Source organism: Folsomia candida, unplaced genomic scaffold (assembly GCF_002217175.1).
Source record: "Folsomia candida strain VU population unplaced genomic scaffold, ASM221717v1 Fcan01_Sc001, whole genome shotgun sequence".
Lineage (NCBI taxonomy): Eukaryota > Metazoa > Arthropoda > Collembola > Entomobryomorpha > Isotomidae > Folsomia > Folsomia candida.
This window is the reverse complement of record NW_019091193.1, coordinates 12,107,672-12,131,391: the sequence shown is the minus strand read 5'-3', so window position 1 is coordinate 12,131,391 and position 23,720 is coordinate 12,107,672. Positions and strand designations below refer to the sequence as shown.

General features: G+C 38.6%; 1 protein-coding gene across 2 annotated transcripts; it reads left to right on the top strand.

The window, feature by feature from the left end:
• Nucleotides 1-3,887: 3,887 nt before the first annotated feature.
• Nucleotides 3,888-22,335, top strand: LOC110859780 (sodium-independent sulfate anion transporter). Of its 2 annotated transcripts, none has more exons than XM_022108771.2 (17): nucleotides 3,888-4,335; nucleotides 4,422-4,558; nucleotides 4,626-4,635; nucleotides 4,701-4,773; nucleotides 4,838-4,873; nucleotides 5,411-5,497; nucleotides 5,560-5,598; nucleotides 5,657-5,838; nucleotides 5,930-6,219; nucleotides 6,289-6,316; nucleotides 6,572-6,657; nucleotides 20,881-20,951; nucleotides 21,039-21,194; nucleotides 21,272-21,417; nucleotides 21,523-21,658; nucleotides 21,799-22,014; nucleotides 22,099-22,335. In XM_022108771.2, exons 1-17 carry the CDS (start codon nucleotides 4,132-4,134, stop codon nucleotides 22,230-22,232), a joined length of 2,031 nt encoding a protein of 676 aa, XP_021964463.1. In that variant the 5' UTR covers nucleotides 3,888-4,131; the 3' UTR covers nucleotides 22,233-22,335. The 2 variants fall into 2 exon arrangements, with proteins under 2 accessions (XP_021964463.1, XP_035715824.1); XM_035859931.1 differs by having other exon boundaries at nucleotides 3,889-4,335; nucleotides 22,074-22,240.
• Nucleotides 22,336-23,720: the final 1,385 nt, after the last annotated feature.

Genomic DNA, 23,720 nt, shown 5'->3' with positions numbered 1-23,720 from the left:
GTTGCTATCATAAAGAATGCCTCGCACCGAGTAACTCAAATTCGAGTACCACAAATGGGCAATATTGTGTTCGTCATAGCAATAAGTTTTCCGTACTCTTGATCAGAAACACTAAAACTCGAAACTTGTTCGCATGGATCAGCGGGACGAACACTGTGAGCATCAAACCAGGTTCCTTCAACTTAAGACTAGCCGGGACATTTCTGCATAGGACTTTCAACGGACGGAGAGTGACCCTAGATTCTGACGAATGGGAGATGATTTCCAAATTTTCGGCAACAAGTTATGACCAATGTCTAGGAATTAAGCAAACCGGGTTGTTTGTCACCTCACTGTTGTTCTCACTCAAAAATAGTAGAACTAGTCAAATTCAAGAAAGACTCTGGCTGTTCAACAAATTCCCCAAAGTGAGTCACCTCGACCTGGACATGGCAATCCAACTGCTGAAAGCCAACAAATGTGAAATCTCCCTTGGGGATCCATCCCCCCGGCGAAATGCCGAGTGGTTCCTGGGGGATGTAGATGAAAAATATACTCCAGACCGTGTCTCTACAGGTCACTACATTGTGTACCTCCGGTTTGGCTTACCAGGCTATCTATACGGAGGAAAGCATACCGTTATTGACAAGCAGCATCCCAAATGTCCCTATATCCCAAATAGGCACCACCGTTCCTACAAAGGACTTCCTGTCTTTGTAATCCAAGGTTCCTCAGAAGATAAACCAGAAGTCATGGCACGGAACAATCGGATTATGGAACTGAATGAGTCTGTGCTCCAATCGGCAATCATTACGTGTCAAATGTTGGGAGCTGACATAAGCGGATATCCAATAAAACGAGACTTTCTCATGTTCGACTTGCGTCAAAACTGGGATCAACAAGTTTTCGACCGGTTCAAGAGACAGATTGAGACTTTGTCAGGCCGTACAGTAGTAATTAACTACAATTTTGAAATAGATCAGTTGGATCTAGGGTGCTTGAATAATTTCGCTTGAATTGGGGAACGATTTTGTTTGATTTATTTGGTAAATTTTTTATTGTCTTTGTTTCTTCAAATGGTTTAATTAAACCTACGTTACTAATTTTTAGATAAATTCACGCAATTAGAATCTACTACATAACAGAGCATACCATACCGATATTAAACCTATGAGGCCATGACTCTAGAACCATCACCCTATCAAATGTCAAATTACTAGACCAATGTGTAGAAATTAATTTAATGCATAGGCATCTATTACAAGTATGTACATATAATCCAAATATTGGTCAATTTTTGTATTAAATAAACTAATGATTTCTTAAAAATTGTTGTTTTCTTTAGATTCTGCTTTAAATATTCTCCATTAAATAATTGACACCAAATAACACATGCATTTTCCATGTACATATGCGCATAGTATATGTATTCGCATTTTTACTCTCTTTCATCTAGCGCAAGAAGTTACTCAATCAACGCAAAGCTTAGTTTAAATAACTAGTAGTTATTAACTACGCATTCAACAATAAACTATCTATATTAGAAAGATCAATAGTTTGACTTATCATTTGTTTTTCAATTATTTCTAAATACATTGAAAATAAGGAGAATGTTTTAAAGATGAGTTGGAAGGAGAACATTTTGATGTGAAGTAAATTATCAAAAAAGTTGGGCAGGAGAGGCTTTCAAAGATAGAAATTTGCAAAGAGATGACCCAGTAGAGGAGGATTTGATTAATCAGTATGTATGAAATTACAATGTCTTAGATTTGCTGAACATGGATCGGATGAAGTTAATCTCAATAATCTCACCGTGGCACAAATTTATATAAGAAAGCAACTCTTCCCTTTGTCATTAAGCAGAGGACATCCACAGCGAAGTTACAAATACTTTTGTACAAGAGGGTCAATAAGCAAACCAATAAACCGAGATATGTATAATAAGCATATTTAAAAGTACAAATTGCATCCTAGATTTCGCGGACGAAAGAAAGTTAATTCAACCAACCCACAAATACTGAGTCCAGTGGGAAAAAAATTTAAATTCGTAATAGGGTAGACTTTTTAAAAGTACACATCAATCACTAAATAACACTAAAATACTACCCCAACCTACAAACACCGCATCCCGACCTCTTTAGATCGCAATCTAAACGTAACGATCACCATCTGCACCTATAAAACCAGCGAAACAGACAGATTAGCATAGGTATTTAATTTCAACCGATAACCCCCATTTCAACCGAAATTTCAACTGATAACCCCCAATAAATGCGGCATTTATAATTCCACCGCCTGAACGAAATATATAAAAATTAACGCAGTAAATTTGATATAAAAAACAACCTGCGACTTTCACCTTTTGAGATGCCTCATAAAAAGCTCATTCGAAAAAGAAGCAACCACCAAAACCCAAAAGCCAAAAGATGGTCGCTTGCTGCAACAAATTACTAAGTTTTTCAAATCCACTCCTCCCGCCTCTTCACATATTTTAGGTTTAAGGCATATACATATTCCGAGTGCTTTTTACATACAAATATTTGAAGAAATATTTCGAACATTTTTACCCCTACCCCCCGTTAAATCCATCATATGCTTCCTGCACAGCCCCTAATACATAGATAATATTCGTCATTGACGCTGAGCTTTTTGTGTTCCGTTATCCTTTCATAGGAAACTGAATTATGTTGCTGCATGAAATTTATAACTCACTTTGAACTTGGATTAGTTGATCTTCTCATCTTATTACTCACTCGTTCCAGTGTCAGTTCAATTACTCGTAGTCGTGTATGTACATCGAAGTGACCTCCGATAAAATTAAAATAAGCAATCTCAACAAGTATGAAATTTTACAAACCTGCAGTTTCTGCATTATTTTTAAATCTCACTTTCAATATCGTACATATCTACATATCTGTATGTACATACACGTATATTGTATGTAAATGTATAGCAGACTAGAAAATCGTTTTGCTAGTACCAATTTTGCCACGCAGTATAATATATTCAAAATTATATTAATTTACAGTGAATAATATCCATTTAGGTTACAGGCACGTTTTAACATGATGTTGCTCTATCACCTTCAATCCTTTTTAGCATTCACAAATGCAGTGCTAACGAAAGGATACAGCAAAATCTAGACATATCCAGAAATGTTTACATCCAAGTGGTTTTCATTAAGCATTTCAAGAAACTCTATACTTAGATTTTCAATTAATTTATTGTAAATCCAATTCATGCATAATGATTTAAATTATTTTCTTGGAATGCAACACTACTATAGTCTTCATGTTATGCAATCTTTGTAATGGGTATCAAATGTGTTTAATTTACATAAATGTAATAAGCCTAATCTATTTTTTATTATTTGCAATTAAACAGTAATACATTTAAATACTTAATGAAGTGCCATACTTTGGGACTCTACAGCCTCTAGACTAAAGGCTGTAGGTAGATTCGACTCCAGGATTATGCAAATGTGTTTGCTCATTGGAATGATTAGAAGGGGATGAATCATTTAGAACAATCACTTATCACATGTGGAAAACGACTTTGAACACAGAGACACAATGGGATATGCAATACGTCATTCAAAACTTAAATTCCTGGGTAGAAATTTGAGTAACTACACTATAAAGGATTGTGCATATAAATGTATATGTATATGGAAGAACCAAACAATATACATCTCTGTCGACAATGTATATCACTAAACTAACTGCTTATGCTTTTCAAGGTTTTACATTATCATAATAACAAAACAGTCATCTCATTAGATGCAAAATGCCAATTACTTTTGTCTTAGTTAAACTAATGTTGACTATGCAACATGCGTCAAATTAGCGTTATATATAGAATCCTTAACCGCTTAAACGATAATGTGAAAAATTGTGGAGACCCATCATCATACAATCGGCACAATGGAGGAACGAGACGAGAATACATTTAGTTTTCTAAAAGTAAAACCAAGTCATCAACAACGGTGACTGGAAATGATCTCCTTCTGTTAGTATTCTTGTGCATTCGTAGCTAACGTGCAAGCAGGGCAGGCGACAAACAGACAAGTGTCGACATTGTGCATTTTCCACTTCAACCTAATTGTCCGCCCTAATTGACCAACTTTCTTTTCTACCCACTTACGGAAACATCATGAAAACAGAACTGATTCATTCATACAGCACTGCTAGCCTTTCGGCACTGGCAAAATCTGACTCTTCTCTGAGTCTTAGTGCCGAATTTCATCCTGGAGGGTACTCCTCCAGTCCCCAACCACCTGAAACAAAGAGTTCGAATCTCGATTTGGCAAAAGCCGTGGCCAGAGAATGGTGGGTGAAAACTGCCCGACGGAAAACGGTACGACTGCAAAAGCTGAATAATGGCTTATGTGAAAGATGCCAGTGTATCCATGTATTGCAAATGAGCAAACTTAATAATTCCAGATTGAACGAAAGTTTCCCATGATACGTTGGCTCCCAAATTATTCGACCGACAAATTGGTGTCAGATATTGTTGCAGGGTTCACCGTAGGTCTTACCATTCTACCCCAGGGCTTAGCCTACGCTCAAGTGGCTGGCTTGTGAGTTTGATACTACTTGAAATTAGAATTTATCTATTGCATAGTGTACCATTTTTTATGTTTCCAGACCACCTCAGGTACAGTCCACTATTCAGTGAAGCAAGTCAAATAAATACTTGATTCGAGAAAATTTATGTTGCAGTATGGTCTTTATTCTGGTTTCGTTGGCTGTTTTGTCTACATTCTGCTTGGAGGAACGGCCGAGGTGACTATAGGTTTGTAAATACCTACTTTTTATAAAATTAAAGAATCCAATATTAATTTGAGTTCTTTTTAAAGGTCCCACCGCAATAATGAGCATCATAACTTATACATGTAAGTTACCTAATAATGAGGGATTTGTCAAGTTTATAAAGCTCGTGCTCGCAACGGGTCGGGTCCAGGCGGGACCCGGACCCAGTTTTAGAAACTGGCCTTAGGACCCGGTGCAAGGAGCCGACGGGTTTGGGTTTTTAAATTTATACAGACCTTGAAAAAACGGGGTTTGGACCGTCTCGAGCACTGCTATGTAACTACGTTTGGTTTGTAAGTTTACAAACGTTTGACGTGAGTTGAGTGCGTCTTAAAATTTCGCAAGGGCTTATGGAACCATCATGTCTGTCCGTTTTATGATTCTCGTCAAACTCATCCTATCGACTTGAAACTTGATATAGCATAGCATAGTATGTTATTCCATGTTTGATACACATTTACCATGAGGCAAAAGAGGAGCTAAGTTCGAACATGGGCGAAATCGATCAAGTGGTTGATAAGTGGGAGGGGTATTATAAAATTCTAAAATCGTCGTAGAAAGATGAAATTGAGCATTGAGGTTGAGAAATACTAAAATCTAGGCATAATCATTAATTTCAGATACACATGGAAAACCGCCGGCTTTCAGCGTCATACTATGTTTTATCACAGGCGTCGTCACGCTCCTCATGGGTGCTTTTCAACTCGGTTAGACAATTCAACTTTCTCCCATATTAATTCAGTCTTCAATAATTTCCTATTCTTGGCAGGTTTCATTGTTAATTTCATCTCTACTCCCGTAAATTCTGGTGCGAAGGTTAAAACAAATAATTTATGATAAATAAATAATACATTTTAATAATTCAGGATTTACAAGCGCGGCGGCGATCACAATTTGCTCGACGCAAATTAAAGGGTTGCTTGGGCTCAAATTTGCAGCAGAAGGATTTTTACCCACAATTAAAGGAGCGATTCAGCATATCTATGAAGTTCGGTTGTCCGATTCCATCCTCAGCTTGATTTGCATCATCTCTCTGCTTGTTTTAATGGTTGGTTGGTTGAGTTATTTTTTTATCTACCGTTACTAAAAATTCACATATATCCTGACTTTCTCCCTTGCGATTAATCTGAAAATTACAGAAGTTGCAACTCTTGCTTCGATTCGTGACCAATCGTATTCCCATTTTAAATCAACCATTGTGGTTTATCAGCACGGCAAGAAACGCCATAATTGTGATAGTTTGCACTGCTGTGGCAGCAGGTATTGGACCCAGTCAACCATTTTCAATTGTCGGCCACATTGTCCCAGGCCTCCCAGAATTTGCTTCGCCACCGTTTACCATTCAGGATCCTGCGACGAATGTAACATATTCATTTACCGACATACTTCAGGAGGAAGCTAGTGCTCTTGTCGTTCTCCCTCTTCTTAGGTAAATTAAAACCAAATACCAATCAAAACTTAACAATAAGTCACTTGATTACAAAAATATTGCACATAGCATCATGGAACATATAACGATTGCAAAGGTAAGCTCAGGTTTGTATTTACATAGATGCGTGTACATATGTATATGTACATAGAAAATAGAATGATTTAAATCAATTTGACACTTTGTCTCATGGGTTATTATTCACCCATGGTACATAACGAAGAAACTAATTGAAAGGGTAGTTAAAACTTTTGGTTATTACCCACTGCATATTCATGAATGGGTTTAAACTTCAAACAAAAGGTCCCATTATTATGGAAGGATATGTACAATTATTATTGCACAATGACAGGCGTTCGCTCGGCCCGAAAATCCTATTGATGCTTCTCAGGAGATGCTTTCCATTGGAATCTCGAACATAATTGGAAGTTTCTTTAGGTAATATGTAAATGATGTTTGGATCATTTTCTTTAGATATAAATATGCATATGTGCATGTTTGACCATGATAATTCTAAGTATGGAATGTCACGTTTCACACGATTAATCTTTAATGAACGGGAACCGATTAATTTTTCTATAGCTTTGGCTACGATTACAGAGGGCGGATATGAATTTACTTTCAACTTTTCATTTGATGAAAACCGAAAATCAAACTTTGTGGGCGATATTAAAAAAATACATACACGATATGAGGCGAAATTTTTTGCTCAAAGAAATCGGATCACAAAAAAAAATATTCAAAAAATACTAATTTTGTGAAAAGTCTTATTTTTATAATTTTTTCGTGCATACATACTTCTTAAATATTTTGGTGTTTTTGTCGTAAATACATATCCGCTCCCTTGATGAATTGTAATTTTCTAATATATCTAGGTAGTATTACTAACGTGCAACGACTAAACAGAATGACATTGTTAAGCTACGGCACCGCATTCTAGTTATTCTCTAGTGGTAAGAAAGTTTACCACCAGAGAAAATTGTCCGGCGGTGGCCCGAGAGGGGCCACCACCTTCACACCCACTCAATCACCTGGTCTATTGGGACCCGTTCATATATTATGTCAAGAAAGCAATTCTTCGACACCCACTTGACCTCCCTTTGTCAATAATTATCAACATTTGCTTGACCCCCCACTGGTGACATAAACTTCTCTTCATAATTGGGAAAGAGGTTCCTTCACAAATTCATTAATTTTTCTGCATATGTATGCATATCCTTGAATGGAAATTTTTAAAACCTCTCAAATTCTAACATGGCCTAAAAATGCATTTCGTGTATAGCATTACTCATCAATGCGAGATATATTTTCAGTGATTTAAAAAATTGCTCGTTGAGTCATAAAATTCTTTTTAGTTCATGGCGTCGATTTACCAAATTACGGTACCACGCTGCGGTGGCCTTATGGGGCACTTTCCAACAATTCCCCAGACCTCGTTCTGCATATATTTTTTCACATTCTTCCGTCCTGAGGGCTGGAAGGACCGTCAGTGAAATTTCGTTGGACCACACCCCCTGGCCCCGGTTGACCTTTGACATTAAAATTGGCTTAGGTTGTAGGTCTATGTGTGTGTAGCTTACCCTCCAAATTTGACAACATTTGGTCAACCATAACGCCGGGCGCAGTATGGCGACACTCAGGGTGCATAAATTTTTTTGTTGTCCGTGGTTTCTCCTAAGGGCCAACAACAACTTATATGGATATCAAGGTCCTGAATTTTACTTAGTTACGGGTCTACATATAGACCCGTAACTAAGTAAAATTCAGGACCTTGATGGATACTATCCCACATATTTTTGATCGTGTCGACATGGTTAATTACGCCAAAATTCAAAACCTACAGTACAGCTTTGCTTAGCCCGAGCCAGGGTGGGTGCAACTGACCAACCTACCAACTCAAACTCACCTCTTCTCATTTATTCACTTATCATCATCATCATGCTTACGATTGAAAGTATATGCTTCATATGGCGACACTTTGGTGACCGGTGTCCGTTTTATGAAAACCTTCTAGGATGGAATGCATGCAATCACGATCGATATAAGCAACAAAAAAAGCAAAAGCTTTTTACAAAACATGTAAGATTTTAAAATGTACTTTATATTACAAACATTTCAGCAAAAAAGCATTACAACATTTATGAAAGCATTGCAAAAAGCTTAAACGAGTGAAAAATTTTGAGATCCTAATTTCTTTGCCTAAGCACACGTGCAGAAATGCAATTAATCTTAGCCGCTTTGGTTTTCTTCTTCTTCATCATTACCTTCGCATACTTTCTTCGTTTTACATGATACCGATCAATGATTTCAAACGGCTTCAAATTTCCTGAATCCAAAACGCTTGAAACAAACCAAAACGTTATTGGGAAGCATTCTTCTTCCGATGCATTTTCGTTTGATGATGGCTCTAGCAAGTCGATCCATTTGACACCAAAAAATTTGCCGATCTTAATTGCTATCTCCGGAACTAGGCCTCCAGACGATTGTGGATTGGACTCTTTGACCTTGATCTCGTAATCGTCTTCTATTTTTCGGATCCAAAGGCCCCAGCAATGCACATTGGTGTATGGCTCTATTCCAACTTGTTGACCCAAGAATGCTACGACAGGAAGTCCTACATCATCATAATCATCATCAAGCGTTGAATTCCATTCATTCAATCATTTGTGTACCTCTCCGTGCAATGACCTCCGTCCGAATTTTTCTCATGGCTGAATTTACGGTTGCCGTTGTCCCCTCCGGATGAGTCTTGGTGCGTAAATCCATTATCCTTTGCCGGTTATTTTTGTAAATTACGAGCTTTTTGAAGAATGATCCATTGCTTGCCCGCAGGAAGTTCTCGCCCCCACTAGAATCTGGTCCTTGCAAACTCTTCTCAAGAAATTCTCTTTGATAAACGACTTCATCACTTCTTTCATGACACCAAGCCTTCTTCTTCTTGAAAGCTCGTTTCCTCGCCGCTTGGTCACCAAGTTTTAAATTCTTTGCCATACTGAGCAAATATCCATCCCCAACCCCCCGGGTCTTCATTTTCATCATATTAATTAGCAAAAGCGATGAGCAAAGCTATTAGCTAAGACGTTATCGAAAAAGCAAGCCGATTATCAAGAAATTATTATTTTACGAACAAAAGTTTCATTTCCAATCAATTTATTTTCTCTCCTGTTCCCAAAACTTGTTGTCATGCCTTTCAACTATAATTCTGAACAATTTTAGGGAACTACATATACTAATTTCATAGCGTTATACAAATTAGTAGCAACCTCCCCCCAGTGGGTGTGCCCTTTTAGCGCTTTCGTACTGCTTCAACGTACACAGTTCCTACTAATTTCATTGGATTTATATCATCCTGGACTGCCAATTACACAAGATAAATTAATTTTAACCACACCCCCAGTGGGTGTGCCCTTTCAGCGCTTTCGTACTGCTTCGACTTACATAGTTCCTACTAATTTCATTGGATTTATATCATCCTGGACTGCCAATTACACAAGATAAATTAATTTTAACCACAGTTTTTTTCCAGTTTTTTTCCGAATACGCATGAATCGATTTTTATGAAATTTTGGATTCAATACCACTACTTATAGTCGATTAACATATTTAAAGTCCAGTCATGCCAATGACCCACATCATGGTGCTTTAGTGATAACGCTTTAGTCATAACCTCGTGGGAGTAGTAACGGCTTACAAGCGAGACCCAACACCCATTTTAAATCCGAATACTCCTTATTTTCCCAATACGCATGAATCGATTTTTATGAAATTTTAAATTTAGATACGCTTAACCACCATGTATTTAGAAATTTCCAATTTTATTAAAGACATTCGCCACATATATTAATAGTTGAACTAAATAATTATAACAGGAGCAGGACTATACCCAAATAGCTAATTAACTTGTAATTAACAATATTTCCTTGGAAGATTGGCTGTTCGGCGACTACTGCGTCGTTGAACTTGATTTAACCCATCATTCACAGCTTCATCCTCTTTCTGACGAAAGGCGACATCAGGATTCACCTCAGGTTCAATCTTTCTGAACCCTATATACAGAATAATGTAAGTGTTGGTCATAATTACCATGCTCAACTCCTTACCGTTCAGTTGCGCAGTACATTTAAAACTATGTTCCATGCCGAGTCCATCATTCGGATCCACCACTAGCTTTTGAGATTCTATGCAACGTAAAACAAGTAAAACAACTCATATTATTTTATAATTCACTATCCCAAAAAATTATAAATACCTTCTGCCGTCGGTAAATCACACTACAAATATTTCCTATCAGTCACCCAAACCAACAATTTGATGAATATAAGGCTAACGAGAAGCTCGATTTTCTCTAAATTTTTATCGTAGACTATAATTAACCTTATGTTTAATATAAATAAATTTCAAAACGCGGGTGCTTCATATGTTTTTTGCTATAAATCTCTTAGTTTTGCTAATACATTCCGCATATTTGTGGTAATTTTTACATCAATCTAAATGTTTACTATGCTATCATCTGAGATAACATACTTTCTTAAATCGTTTCATAACATTAATAATCAAACGTAATTAATTTTAGTGCTGCGTCTTTCGAACCCTCTTACCAGAAGATTTCCGAATTCCACAATGTTCGGGAGACAAAGGCAACGTGGGTTTTTTAAACTTCACTTCATTCTGTACCACCCCACTCGTTGATCTATTGACAGAATCCGAACAGAAATCTAGCTCCATGACCATGTCCTGGTTTACTTGTTGAATTGATTCAGCAGCTTTAGGTAGATTCGTCTCACAGAGTAACTCATCAAGCACAGAAGCGTCGTTGTTGTTGCCAAATTGCTCAGGGTCGCTTCTACTTTCAGTATCCACATTTACACCATCATTCATATTCCCGCACAGCTTAAAGGTATTCTGTAGAATACTCGCCGGATACATATTCCTGATCAGCTCAACTGTTTTTGCTTCAGCAGCTCGTTGCTGGGATGCCTCTTCCGCTATCGAACACATTTCTAAATCCTCTACAAATGTTTAAAGTATACAAATTTAATCCAACTCTCTGTTTCAGTACACATTATTCTATAATTTAATTCACACACCAACAAGTTCGATCAATTCTGAATCTTCCTTTGCTGTCATAATCCTCTGATGTTGTTTCATTTCACCATCAAGCCGCCATTTTTCAATTTTTCGCTGGTTTCCTTTCTTAATTGACTTAGCCACGATCATGTTGACTAACTCCTTACACAGTTGCAGACGTTCTCGGTCCTCCTTCCTTGCAACAGCCGCCATCCGTTTTTTCTCAATTTCTTCTTCCGTATAGAAATCCATTTCTCTTAAACTTCAAGTGATTGACAGATTCCAGGCCCAATTTTATTCAACCAGATGCAAGATTTAGAACGTAGAAGAAGATTACAAATTTCAGATTTCACATTTGAATATACCAAACAATTACTAAATTATTATTTTTGGTAACTATAGCTGAAAAAATTAACTAGCCTCCAATTTTCATGGCAATTAATTTTACATAATAATAACTGAGCCAATATTACACCCAAAATAGTATAGTATTCGGATGAATATATGGCTAACGAGAAGCTCGATTTTCTCTAAATTTTTATCGTAGACTACTATTAACCTTATGTTTAATATAAATAAATTTCAAAAACGCGGGTGCATTGCGTATGGTATTTTTACCATATTAATGAACCACTACTCACTCCCAACAACACTTTTATGAATAAATGGTTCGGGATGTACACATGTTTGCCAGAACAAAGTTAAATGGTATTCCCATACACAAGCTTTTTATAAATAAGCACACATGTTCACCACAGTCCTATCCGTTTGTTTGCATACGGAATTCTTTGAATGCAAATAACACCTTTCGTACATCAGCTGAACCATTTATTACAAGCTTTTAACAAACATTACGAAACAGTTTATCAACTAGTTATCTAAGATTATTGTTAACAATGGAATCAGCAATGGAGTTTCTGTACATAGTCATATCTGCTTCACTAAAATTGAAATCTTGTCCTTTAGCCAAGTGATACACAAAAACGCACGCATATACACCGCAATCCCAACCGTTTTTCTGCATCCTTGCGTTCGGTAAAATAAACTTGCTATGCTTCCAGTTACTAAAATGCTGTCTTCTTTCAGCTCTATCCACATGCCTTAGGAAAGTCACAAGGGTCTGTTAAAATAATAATCAATTTCTTTAAAATACTTTCGTTAGCCTTATCAAATGAATTCCTTTGATTTTACCTCCAAATCTTGTTCGTCAGCAAAACTATTAAGCGAATCATAGAAAGTTACACACTGAGTGTCCCTATCTGCAACGATTACAGTCCAGTGACGATTTCTACATCTTGGGAAAATCATTAAATGGGAAGCTGTTTCTCTTCCCTACAATGTAGAAAACCCTTTTAATTATTATTCGATGATATGGTAGCTAAAATTTCACTTTCAAACTAACCCAAGATTCTTGCCTCCAAGATGCATCACTTCTTGACAGATGCTGAAGAAAGAATGACCCAAAGTTGGAGACAGTTTTCCAAGCCCCAACAGTTCTTTTCGCAGTGATTCGATTAATAAAGCAGTCAATTGCCTACAAGCATTGCAGAATTAGCAGACTGGATTGAATTGGATCAGTTAATTGATTTAAACCGGAACATTTACATAATCTGTAAGCCACCCCCGAGGATTTACGATGGAGTCCAAATCTTCCTGGTAAAAATTTATCCCTCCAACTCTCTGAATTAATGGATTATCCTGCATGCAAAGTAAAATATGGTCATGCATTGATAATCAATGTTAAAAACTATACCGAAATAAGTTGTACCGGTTGAGCAGTTAATATTGGAAATACGTTATTGACCGGTGACGACAAAGGAACCTATAACATTGAAAGTATAAAGCCAAGTATACGTCGAAAGACCTTCTATTTCATGATATTTACCTCAACAAGTTCCTTGGCGCAACCGGTGTTACTCAGTAGGACATCCTCATCAAATATGACTGGCCTTTGTCGTAATTCCTGCATTGCTCTCACTACCTTGTCGTCAGGTGCGGGAGGTTTTGGGGCAACAAACTCCCCGACAATGAAAAGGCCAGCCAAAGATGTACACCGGCTTAGCGCCACGTACAAGGCTCTCCGAGGAATACTCCTAACGCTGCCTCTTCCTTCATCAGTAGTATACTGAACGCTGACCACAATTTCTTGGAAAGTGGATCCTTGCGATTTATGTATGGTTATCGCTTCCGCTGGGATGAAGGGAAACTGGCATCGTATGACTTCTAGCTTCTTTCCAGGCCAGCTGTGGATCAGCCTCCGTTCAGGTTCAACTGGAACGCACGATTTGTAGATTCCTGTCTTAGCAAACTGATGTTTTTGCTGTTGTTTTTTTCCAACGTCCTTCTGGAACTCTATCCATAGCTTAATTGGTACTTTTGCTCCTTCTGTAGTAGTTCCATAGCCAATTTTCCTCAAAGTACCAATGGCCCCGTTAACCAATCCATCCGATGTATCACAATTAATTGTCATCATGTAACGAGCGGTCAGTTTTAACTTTAATTCATGCGGCAAGTTCTGTGTGTCTTTTAGTTTCTTCGTCTTAGCTTTGGCCCGGATAGCTGGGTGATCTTGTTTTTTGCCCTGACCTTGCACTCGATCATTTGCGTACGCAATGGCCCCTTCAGTCGGAAGTGTGTCGAGAACTTTATCATTGTAGCTGCTGACTTCCGAGTTGCTGTATTTGAGATTAATCGCGGACTTTGGTGGGGTTAGACCGTTTTCTTTGATTTGACGAGATTTAAAAAGTTTGATATCCTCCTCTGTACATTCCCCCACAGCTAGACGATTTAGAGCCTCGGCAAAAGGGATGTCATCCTTTTGTCTCATGCACTCCGTCAGCTCGAAAAGACGGAACTTCGGCCAGAGGTGGTTTCCTCCCAGGACGTGGCTACCCTTGGTGGGTTCATCAAAAATCCACTTAGCCATGACTGGCTCCATCTGGTTAAAGTCCCCGACAACCACGATAGATTTTCCGCCAAAATCCTTGTCTGACTTGAAAATTTGACGCAATCTCTCGTCTATTTGAAATAGATGCTCCATACTAGTCATAGATATCTCATCGATGATAATGAGGTCAAGCTCTTCAAATTGTTTGGCCATCCTGTTTCTCGTACTATCGGAAAGACGTCCCATGGCCTTATCGGGCTGGTTGAAGGGGAGACCGAAGGCTTGGTGGTTCGTGAAACCTTGGATGTTGAAAGCTGCTACTCCGGTGCTAGCTGTGAGCAGCACCTTCAGACGACTAGGATCCTTTCCAACCTCTTTAAGACCCTGCCTTATTAATGTTTGCGATATTGCGTTGATCAGCATGGATTTCCCAACTCCTGCACCACCTGACACGAATTCGTGGACACGTTCTTTCTTCTCAGTCACTTTCTTTATTATGTGGTTGTGGTACTTTCTTTGTTTAGTGTTGAGACTCGTAATCAATTTGTTGTAGTCTTCAGCTTCCATAATATTTGGCATTTTCAGATTTTCCACCTTGCTTTCTGCTACTCCCACCTCCATTCCAAAATCTGCTTGGACGTCAGGATCGTGCATAACTTCGTATTCATCATCAATTATAACAGGTTCCTGATCCTCGTCATTCTGTACTTGAATCATTTCTTCTTCCATGGAAGACATGTCAAGGCGGCTGTCAAAATGGGCCTTAAGGGTTTCTATTTGCTCAAGACTATTGATATATTCAGCCTTCCAGTTTGTGTCCATGATATGGATGGATTCGTTGCGCCATGGCTTGTATAGCATCAGGTGCTCGCGGTAATAGTCATCCTCATCTGCTACTTTCCCAAAATTTCGGAATCGGATAACGCGAGCCTTATTCCTCTTCCGGATATAGCCACTACGGTTGTTTAGTTGATATACCGTTTCAAGGTTCTCTTCGTCCTCTTCGATCTCTTCATCGTCGTCCACGTTTTCCTCTTCCTGAGGCTTCTTAGCACGCCGTGGATTTTTCTTCGAGAAAGTCCAGTACGCCGCAAATTCCGCTAGAGTACAACCCTCTAATGGTCAAGGAGGCTTTGCACGTTTACATCGGTTGAGTCTGGTGGAAGATCTTGGAGTTCAGCAGCAGATTTGGTGATGACGACACGATCGGATGGTCTTGAGGTATTTATGTACACCGAATCCCTGCTGCATCGAGAGAGCGCCATCCCTAAATTTCCATACGCAGCCTCTTGTGCTGAAACTTCACTTTTGTTCAGGAACACGTTACCGAACTTCCGGAGTTTCTCCTTAACTGAAAGATTCCCCGACTTGACTTCCTCGACGACTTCACTTAGAAGCTTGGACATACCACGACATGATTTGCTAACATACGCTGCACAATATTTACAGCAAGCATACGGATCAAGAATAAACTGAATGTCCATGTTTGCTTGCCATGCTTGCGCTAACTCCGTGTGGTACGCGTTGAAGAAAACATATTTGATGGATCTCTTGAGAAAAACCGTGGGCCTATTGATTCCGCTTCGTATAGCCATTATGTATTGAGGTTCGTCGAGTCCAACGTAACTGAGGAAGTCGCCGAAAGCCAGGTCAATATCGGACTTGAATAAAAATTCAGCCTGCTGTTTGATGACGTCCAAGTCACGAGAAGCTTTGGACTTCATGGACGGGCAGAAATCCGTAGGGAAAGGGACAAGAATGGTAGTGGATCTCATAGGTGGGTAAGGCATCCCGAATCGGCATTTCAACGTTCCCTTGAATTTCATCTGGCAGCAAGAAGTATGTCTATGGCTTTGGTGGATTACTCCTTCAACTTCGGACGTGCAAGTGATGTACTTGTCTATAAAGGATGTGCAGAGTTCGACAGATTCCGGGTCTTCCTCATCAAATTTTGGAGCATCCTTCAACCAGAACAATCCGTGCATGTGAGGACTTCCCCGGTGTTGAAATTCGATCCGCGTGAAATAGTCAGTGACGGGATGGTCCTTAAAGATTCCGGATTTACTCAGAACTAGATATTTCCGGCATTGTTTCAACTTATAGTCGAAATATTGGCTACAAGTGATTGGATCTTTTCTGATCAACTCCGCCTTTGATTCCAATGTCATTTCCTCTGCTTCTTCTTCCGAGATTGTAGTGGAATCAAGGACTTGCTTGAGGATCACAATGAGCTCTTTCCACTTCACTTCGGCAGCTGAGAGAGTAATGAAAAGCGTCGGAATTCCTAGTTGGCGAATCATGGCCATGAGCGTTTTTTGTTTGTCTTGCCAATAAGCTGGAGACGACCTTGTATTCTTTCGTAGTTTGTAACCGTCATCTTGCTTGACCAATCCGTTTACATACTCTTCGTTTAAAAGGTTCCCAGCTGTCTCTGAACCTTTTCGCTTCCGCAAGCATAGAGAAACTTGATTTGCTATTTGAAAAGTTTGACTGAGCTTGTACGAATATAGCAACTTAGAGGGAATGGCACACCGACGATCCTTGTTTCTTGCGTCTGATTTGGCAATGTCCGTATGGGTTATTCCTGGAATCTTGAATACTCGCTTCTCTCCACCATAGATTGAAGGAAAAGACAAAGCCTCGGCATTTAGATCCATCAGTAAGGATATTGGCCTTTGTCCTTCTCCTGGAGCGAATCGTATGGCTTCAATGTTCTCAATTGCATCAAAATCAATGAGCAGAGTCTCTTGACCACCAGGATTCAGTTCTTCGTTCGGATGTCGATTGTCAACAGGCTCAGGTCGTAAATCTTCCTGTTGTTCTTCAACAATAAACTGGACGTCTTCGGTTCCCATTCTGGAGAGCCAGTCCTCGGACAGAACAATCCCCTCTTCTTGGTAAAGTGACGTCTGAGCAAGATACCGAGCTGCATCGTAAATTTTCTTGGGGCGAACAGTCTCATAAAGGTATGGGCTTTTGTACTCCATTCTCCTCATCAGCATTAATTGAATCACCGAGGCCTCGTTGAACTGCCTGGGTAGAATATTGACAGTCTCGTTGATAGGGTTTACGACGTTGACGACATTCCCTTTTAGTCCACACTGGCGGTCAACTCCCAGTTTCTGTATCATCATGAAAGGAATGCGACCCGCTACAAGTCGTTCCTCCAGTGTTGTCATTCCTATATAGTATTTTTAATTAGTTTTACTCACTAAAGAAAATAATACAATGTTTATACCTTTCAAGACTTCAGGGATTTCGGGAAATTCAAACCCATTAGAGAAACATAATTTTGGGACTCTTCCAGCGTTTACGTGAGTAGAACAGGTGGAACAGAGTCGCTGGTCTTTGTGATCCGAAGGCCGCAAAACTTGATCCAGGAAGGATTGGTGGAACTTCTTTAACAGCTTTGGTCGATCAAGTTTTCTGGTGGAAGTATTGAAGAACAGGCCGTCACAGCAGACACAAGGAACTGTAGGGCCGTGCTTGATCGCTTTTCGAAATTCCTCGTCTCCGTCTGCATTTAGCCTCTGATATTGCCTTGCTTCAGTATCTCGACTTCAATATTAATACTATTATGACATCAAGCTTAGATGTATTAAATAGTTTTAGAATTTTAGGAATACCTCTGCTCTATTTTACGACTGTTGGGATCTAATCGAATCTTCCTGCGTGCTTCAGCATCCGCCAGTCGCTCAGCTGCCCGTCTCTCCTCGTCAAGTCGAATTTGTTTACGGGCTTCTGAATCTGCTATTCGCTCAGCTGCCCGGTGTTCCTCATCAAGACGAATTTTTTTACGAGCCTCCGTGTTTAACAGCTGCTCAGCTGCCTGCCGTTCCCCATCAAGACGGATTTTCCTACGAGCCTCCGTGTTTAACAGCTGCTCAGCTGCCCGGTGTTCCTCGTCAAGACGGATTTTCCTACGAGCCTCCGTGTTTAACAGCTGCTCAGCTGCCCGGCGTTCCTCGTCAAGACGGATTTTTCTACGAGCCTCCGTGTCAATTAGCCTTTCTGATGCACGAACTTCCTCATTCAGTCTTGAGTTGTTCCGCCGCTTGGTATCATTCATTCTCTTTTGATCCTGGGACTGCTTCTTGAGCTTAGGCATTTTGTATTATATATCTTCTGTAACTGCAACAAAATGTTCTTCAACTGGAATACGTACTGGACGGAATTCAACAGGAACTACTGACGTGAGCAACAGGAACAAGCAACAGGAGTATCTTTAACCACTGGAACCGAGTCCGTATCTTCAATAACCGGAACAAGAATCTTCTGCAACTAGTTGTCACTTGTATTAAACTTGGCTTTGTTGAAAATTCTCAAGGATTACAAAAATGCAAGACAAGTTTGTCGGGTTTTCAAATTTTCCATTTGATAATTTGGCAAATATTTTTTTTTGGATCTTGTTATTTTTATACACAATTGTTGCTATTAAGTAACTAGGTGACTAAATACTATAATACAAGGACAAGAAGTCAAATTTTGAGTTTTAAGAAAATTGAATTTACATTTTACTTGTTGCAGTCAAAATCACAATATGTACTACATCGGTTCAATTGGAAGCAAATAATTTAGCTTGAAAATAAATTATTTACAATCTGGTATTGGTATGGGTCGACCGACAACGGTGTTAGAAAATTGTCGTAGGAGGATGAAAATTTGCGTGAATATGATCTTAGCCCCCATAAAGTCGAATCCAAACTCGAAATTAAATTCAAAACTTTCTCCTGGCTCGGGCTAAGCAAAGCTGTACTAGAGGCATTGGCATGGCTGATTAGACGATTTTTTTAAATCGCTATGGGTAGCCCATACGGTCCCTCCACCTGAATTTTTTTTCCAATTTAACTTCGTATTCTTTCATTAGAAGACATTACCAATCTTTATGCCAAAATTCAGCTTAATTGAGTGATTTTGCAAAATCAGTATGGGTCACCCCACCGGGTTCCTCTGGGTCAAAATTTTCAAAATTGTACATCATAAACTCCCATTATAAGCTGCTATCGACTTCCATACCAAATTTCAGCTTAATTGGACGATTTTGAAAAATCAGTTTGAGTGACCCCATAGGGTCCCTCCAGATAAAAATTTTCGCAAATTCACTTCATATCTTTTCATTAGAAGCCATTAGTTACATATTTACCAAATTTCAGCTTTCTACAACAATTTTGAAAATTTGATGCATAATAACCCCACCACCCATATGGCCCCCACCGGCCAACCACTTGACCGATTCGGCTCATCTTCGAACTTGATTTGTCTTTTGGGTAGATATAGATGTGGTAAAAATTTCAAGTCGATCGGTTGAGTTTGAAGAGAGTTATCGCGAAGACAGACGGACGGACGGACAGACAGACAGACATAACGGGTACATAAGCCCTGGCTCGGGCTAAAAACTAATAACTTCGAATGGGGCAAGAGTAGATCTAAGATTTTTCAGGGGATGAATCTCGAGAATGCGTGTCATCCCCCAAACCGCTAAGCTCTATCGATCCACGTAGCGAAGTTATAAGGCGTTGAAAAGGGCCGAAAATGGGGTTTTTCAAGTGTCGCCATACTGCGCCCGGCGTTGTGGTTGACCAAATGCTTTCAAATTTGGAGGGTAAGCTACACACACATAGACCTACAACCTAAGCCAATTTTAATGTCAAAGGTCAACCGGGGAACCATTTCGCCCCCAGGGGGTGTGGCCCAACGAAATTTCACTGACGGTCCTTCCAGCCCTCAGGACGGAAGAATATGCAAAAATATAGGTATGCAGAACCAGGTCTGGGGAATTGTTGGAAAGTGCCCCATAAGGCCACCGCAGCGTGCCTCCCTCCATAAAATGTTACGTAATATATGAACGGGCCCTTGTGTCATCTCTTGGGGTGGCGAAAATCGTCCTCCAATGTGGTAGGACGATAATATAGTGGTGATAGTCATGAACTGGCTAAAATTCGTCCATCGAAGTAGAAAAGGTGACCGAGTGGCGAAAAATCGTGCGAAATAATATTGGTGGTTGTGGCGAAAAAACTCAGAAATAATTTTGGTGGTGGAACTGGTGGAAGACGAAAGCCGGTCAAAATTATGAATGGGTGCACTCGCGCAGGATTTAGTACCGTAAATTTAGGATGTGATCAATAATTTTGCCATAAAAGCGATAATGGGGGGTGAACGGTACCATCTACAGCTTTGCTTGTACTACAACTTTTGAAAGATGAATAGTTTGCCTACAATGTTAAGTGGTCACATTTTGTAATTTTGCCTCTATTAAATTATCTAGAATGCAAACTCACATAAAAATTTTACTGTAATTTAAACTAAATAGTAATTGAACAAAGGCAAAATTACAAAATGTGACCACATAATATTGTAGGCAAGCTATTCAGCTTTCAAAAGTTATATCACAAGCAAACCTGTAGGTGGTACCGTTCACCCCCCATTATCACTTTTATGAAAATGAATTAGCATTGCGAGCATACGAGGAAAATCCTGCCGTGAGGTGTTGGGTAAAATGCGGTGCCGTAGCTTAAACAAAAATTCATGAATTTTTTCTCCCCTTTGGTTGCTGGACCTAAAAACTTATATTAAAAAATTATGAAATGTAAACTAACGTTGTCGACAATATCTTTGTAGATAATCTTTAAATTAATACACTAAATCCATAACGTACCAAAGTTGAGGCAATTGCAACAAGCCAAATATATGTCATGCACTATTTCCAGTTCCATGCCCATTACCGGAAGTTTTTCAAGAACCACAGTGAATGCGATGTCAGGTGCAAAAAGTCCTCTAGGCAAGAATTTATAACATCTTTCACACATGCTGACATATTTGCGCAGGAGACAACATTTGCAATTGCAGTTATTTTATACTTCTTTAGGAGGGCTTGTGACAGGAGCGATGGTTATTTTGGCCCTTCGGTTTCTGACTCCTTATTTCTACTATATACCAAAGGCTAGTCTGGCTGCAGTTATCGTTTGTGCGGTGATATTCATGGTCGACTTGGATGTGATTAAACCTATGTGGAGAAGCAAAAGTGAGCAGATTTAGACAAATTGATGTATGCAACTGATTGTAGAACTATGAAAAATGTCTGAAAAACATTGCTGTCAGAAATGGAATTTGTTCCCTGGAGTTTGACTTTCATCGTTTCTCTGTTCGTGGGTTTGGAGTGGGGAATGATGACTGGATTCATCATTAGCGTTGTATATCTTTTATATTACGCCGCCAAACCTGGTGTTAAAGTCAAGAAAGGATATGTAAGGTCACACTTTATTACATTACTTTATTACTGTACAGCTCGTCCTGTTTTCTGATTTTTAAAGAAGGAATACACTTTTACATTTTTGATACTAATTTTGCAGACGAGCTGCGGAAACGAGTTTCTTCTTGTGGAGCTTGATCGCTCGATTACTTTTCCATCGCTAGAATATATAAAATATGTAATATCCAAATCAAGCATATCGTGGGGAAAGAATAAGCTTCCTATGGTGGTGGATTGTGAGTTGATATATTTGTTACATGTTATAGTAACATAAATATTCAGATTACTAAATGATGTACATGTTGAATGAGCATACATTCTGATTATGCTTGATATGACTTAATATTGCAGTTTCTGAATATACATTCAATTTTAGGTAACCATGTCCAATTTCTGGACTATACGGCTGCCAACGGTTTGAAAGATGTAGTACAACAATTTAAGAAACGGCGTCAGCCAATAGTGATGTATAAAATGAAATCAAGTATAATTCGAACCCTGGTTGGTGCGATGCCAGCCCCGGAGAATCTGGAATCAGATGACGCAGGATTCAGAATTTGCAGAAGCGAGTCTGAACTGGAGCAATTCATCGGTAATTCTTAGAATGAAATATAAAGAAACCGCAGTTAAGCCTAAATTTTATATGTACAGATGCCATAACGTGTTCCATTTCCAGATGAAGTGTCCCAGGCTATTTCAAGGACAGAGGTTTTAGAACAAAAAGAAGTAGGTACAGAAGATGTCACGGTGGATGTCCATACTCCTCTCCCACACCACAGAAATAAATATAATTCTTTCCCTTTAAACTAATTAATAGTCAGGAAACCTACAAAGTTTAATAATTTTTGAATTTGTATAAAATGTAAACTACACAATAATAAACTGAGTTACTATTTATTAAGACCATAATAAATATCATAAATTAATGTCTTGCGCAATAAGTACATATTTAGGTATAAATGTAAACATATAGACAGGTTACCGGCTTTATAAATAAGCATAAGTATGTACATAACATCATATAATAAGCAATGCAAATCTACCATTCAAAATTGAAAGGAAAAAATATGCAATCACAAATAACGGAGTAATATTACCTCTAAGAAAAAAAACTCAGTAAGCATTATTATCAATAACAATGGCTCATCTACTTCATCCTAGACATAAGTTCCAATGATAACAGAATCAAGGCTACGGAAGAACATAATTATAGGAAGAACGTAATTACATTTCCGCTCCGTGTACATATAAACAGCATCTTTACTTTATTATGATAAACTGTTACTGTTAATGCGATCACATTTTCGGTACTAATAATTAGCGCTTTCATATTGTGCCTATTCATTAATGTATCCCGTTTATTCTTGCACAGAGTTCAATAGAAACACCAATGAAAGAATTTGTAACAATGCTTTGTTATTTTTTGTCGGTAATTATACGCCCAAGGATCCAAAGACGAAAACTTAACTTTAGAAAAATTGCGGAATCTCATACAAAGGAAGATGGCTATAATCCGTTCTTCTTATAACAAAAATAATGTTTGTTTGTTTAGCATGATTTATTTAATCCAAAAGAAAGTTAAGAAGAATATACTTATACCAGTCAGACCCCATTGCACATGGGAAATTGCCTGATCATATAATAAATAATTATAATAATAATGTAATGTAAGAAGTAATGACGGATAAGATAACTCTTATAAAAAAGTAGTAGTGAAATGTATTTATCGTCATGTAAGTTTTTGAGTTATGTACACAGGTATGTTTGTTGGTGTTGTTCATGGAGTTTATGTTTAAGCTTCAAAAAAACAACTACTGGCATTGGTATTAAGATAGGATTGGGATACATATGTAAGTATACGCCTTCACTTCTATGTGGCCTCTACTTTGTAGTAAGCTTACTTTTCTATTTAACTTCAGCTCGAGAATTTATTAAAGTGCAATTAAAATTATTCTGGCGAGGTTGATGTTTAATCATCAGTACAGGAATAGGAAATGACAATAAATTGAGATGCGCTTAGGAATACTTAATGATTTTTTAATGATGGAATTAAGAGTCAAATGTTAATGCTAAAACGGTACTCATTCAGGCTCAACTACAGAACATACCAACAATACGCATTATGTAATACATATAAGAATAATTTGGGTTTGACAGGAATGGCAATTGAAGCAACGCAAGGCAAGCAGAGGAGGGTGACTTGTATGCACGTAATTGAACAACAACAGTAAAATTCAAGAATTACACCCTCAGCTCATATGTATGTAAGTTTGTGGACAAGAAGGTGAAAAATTCTCA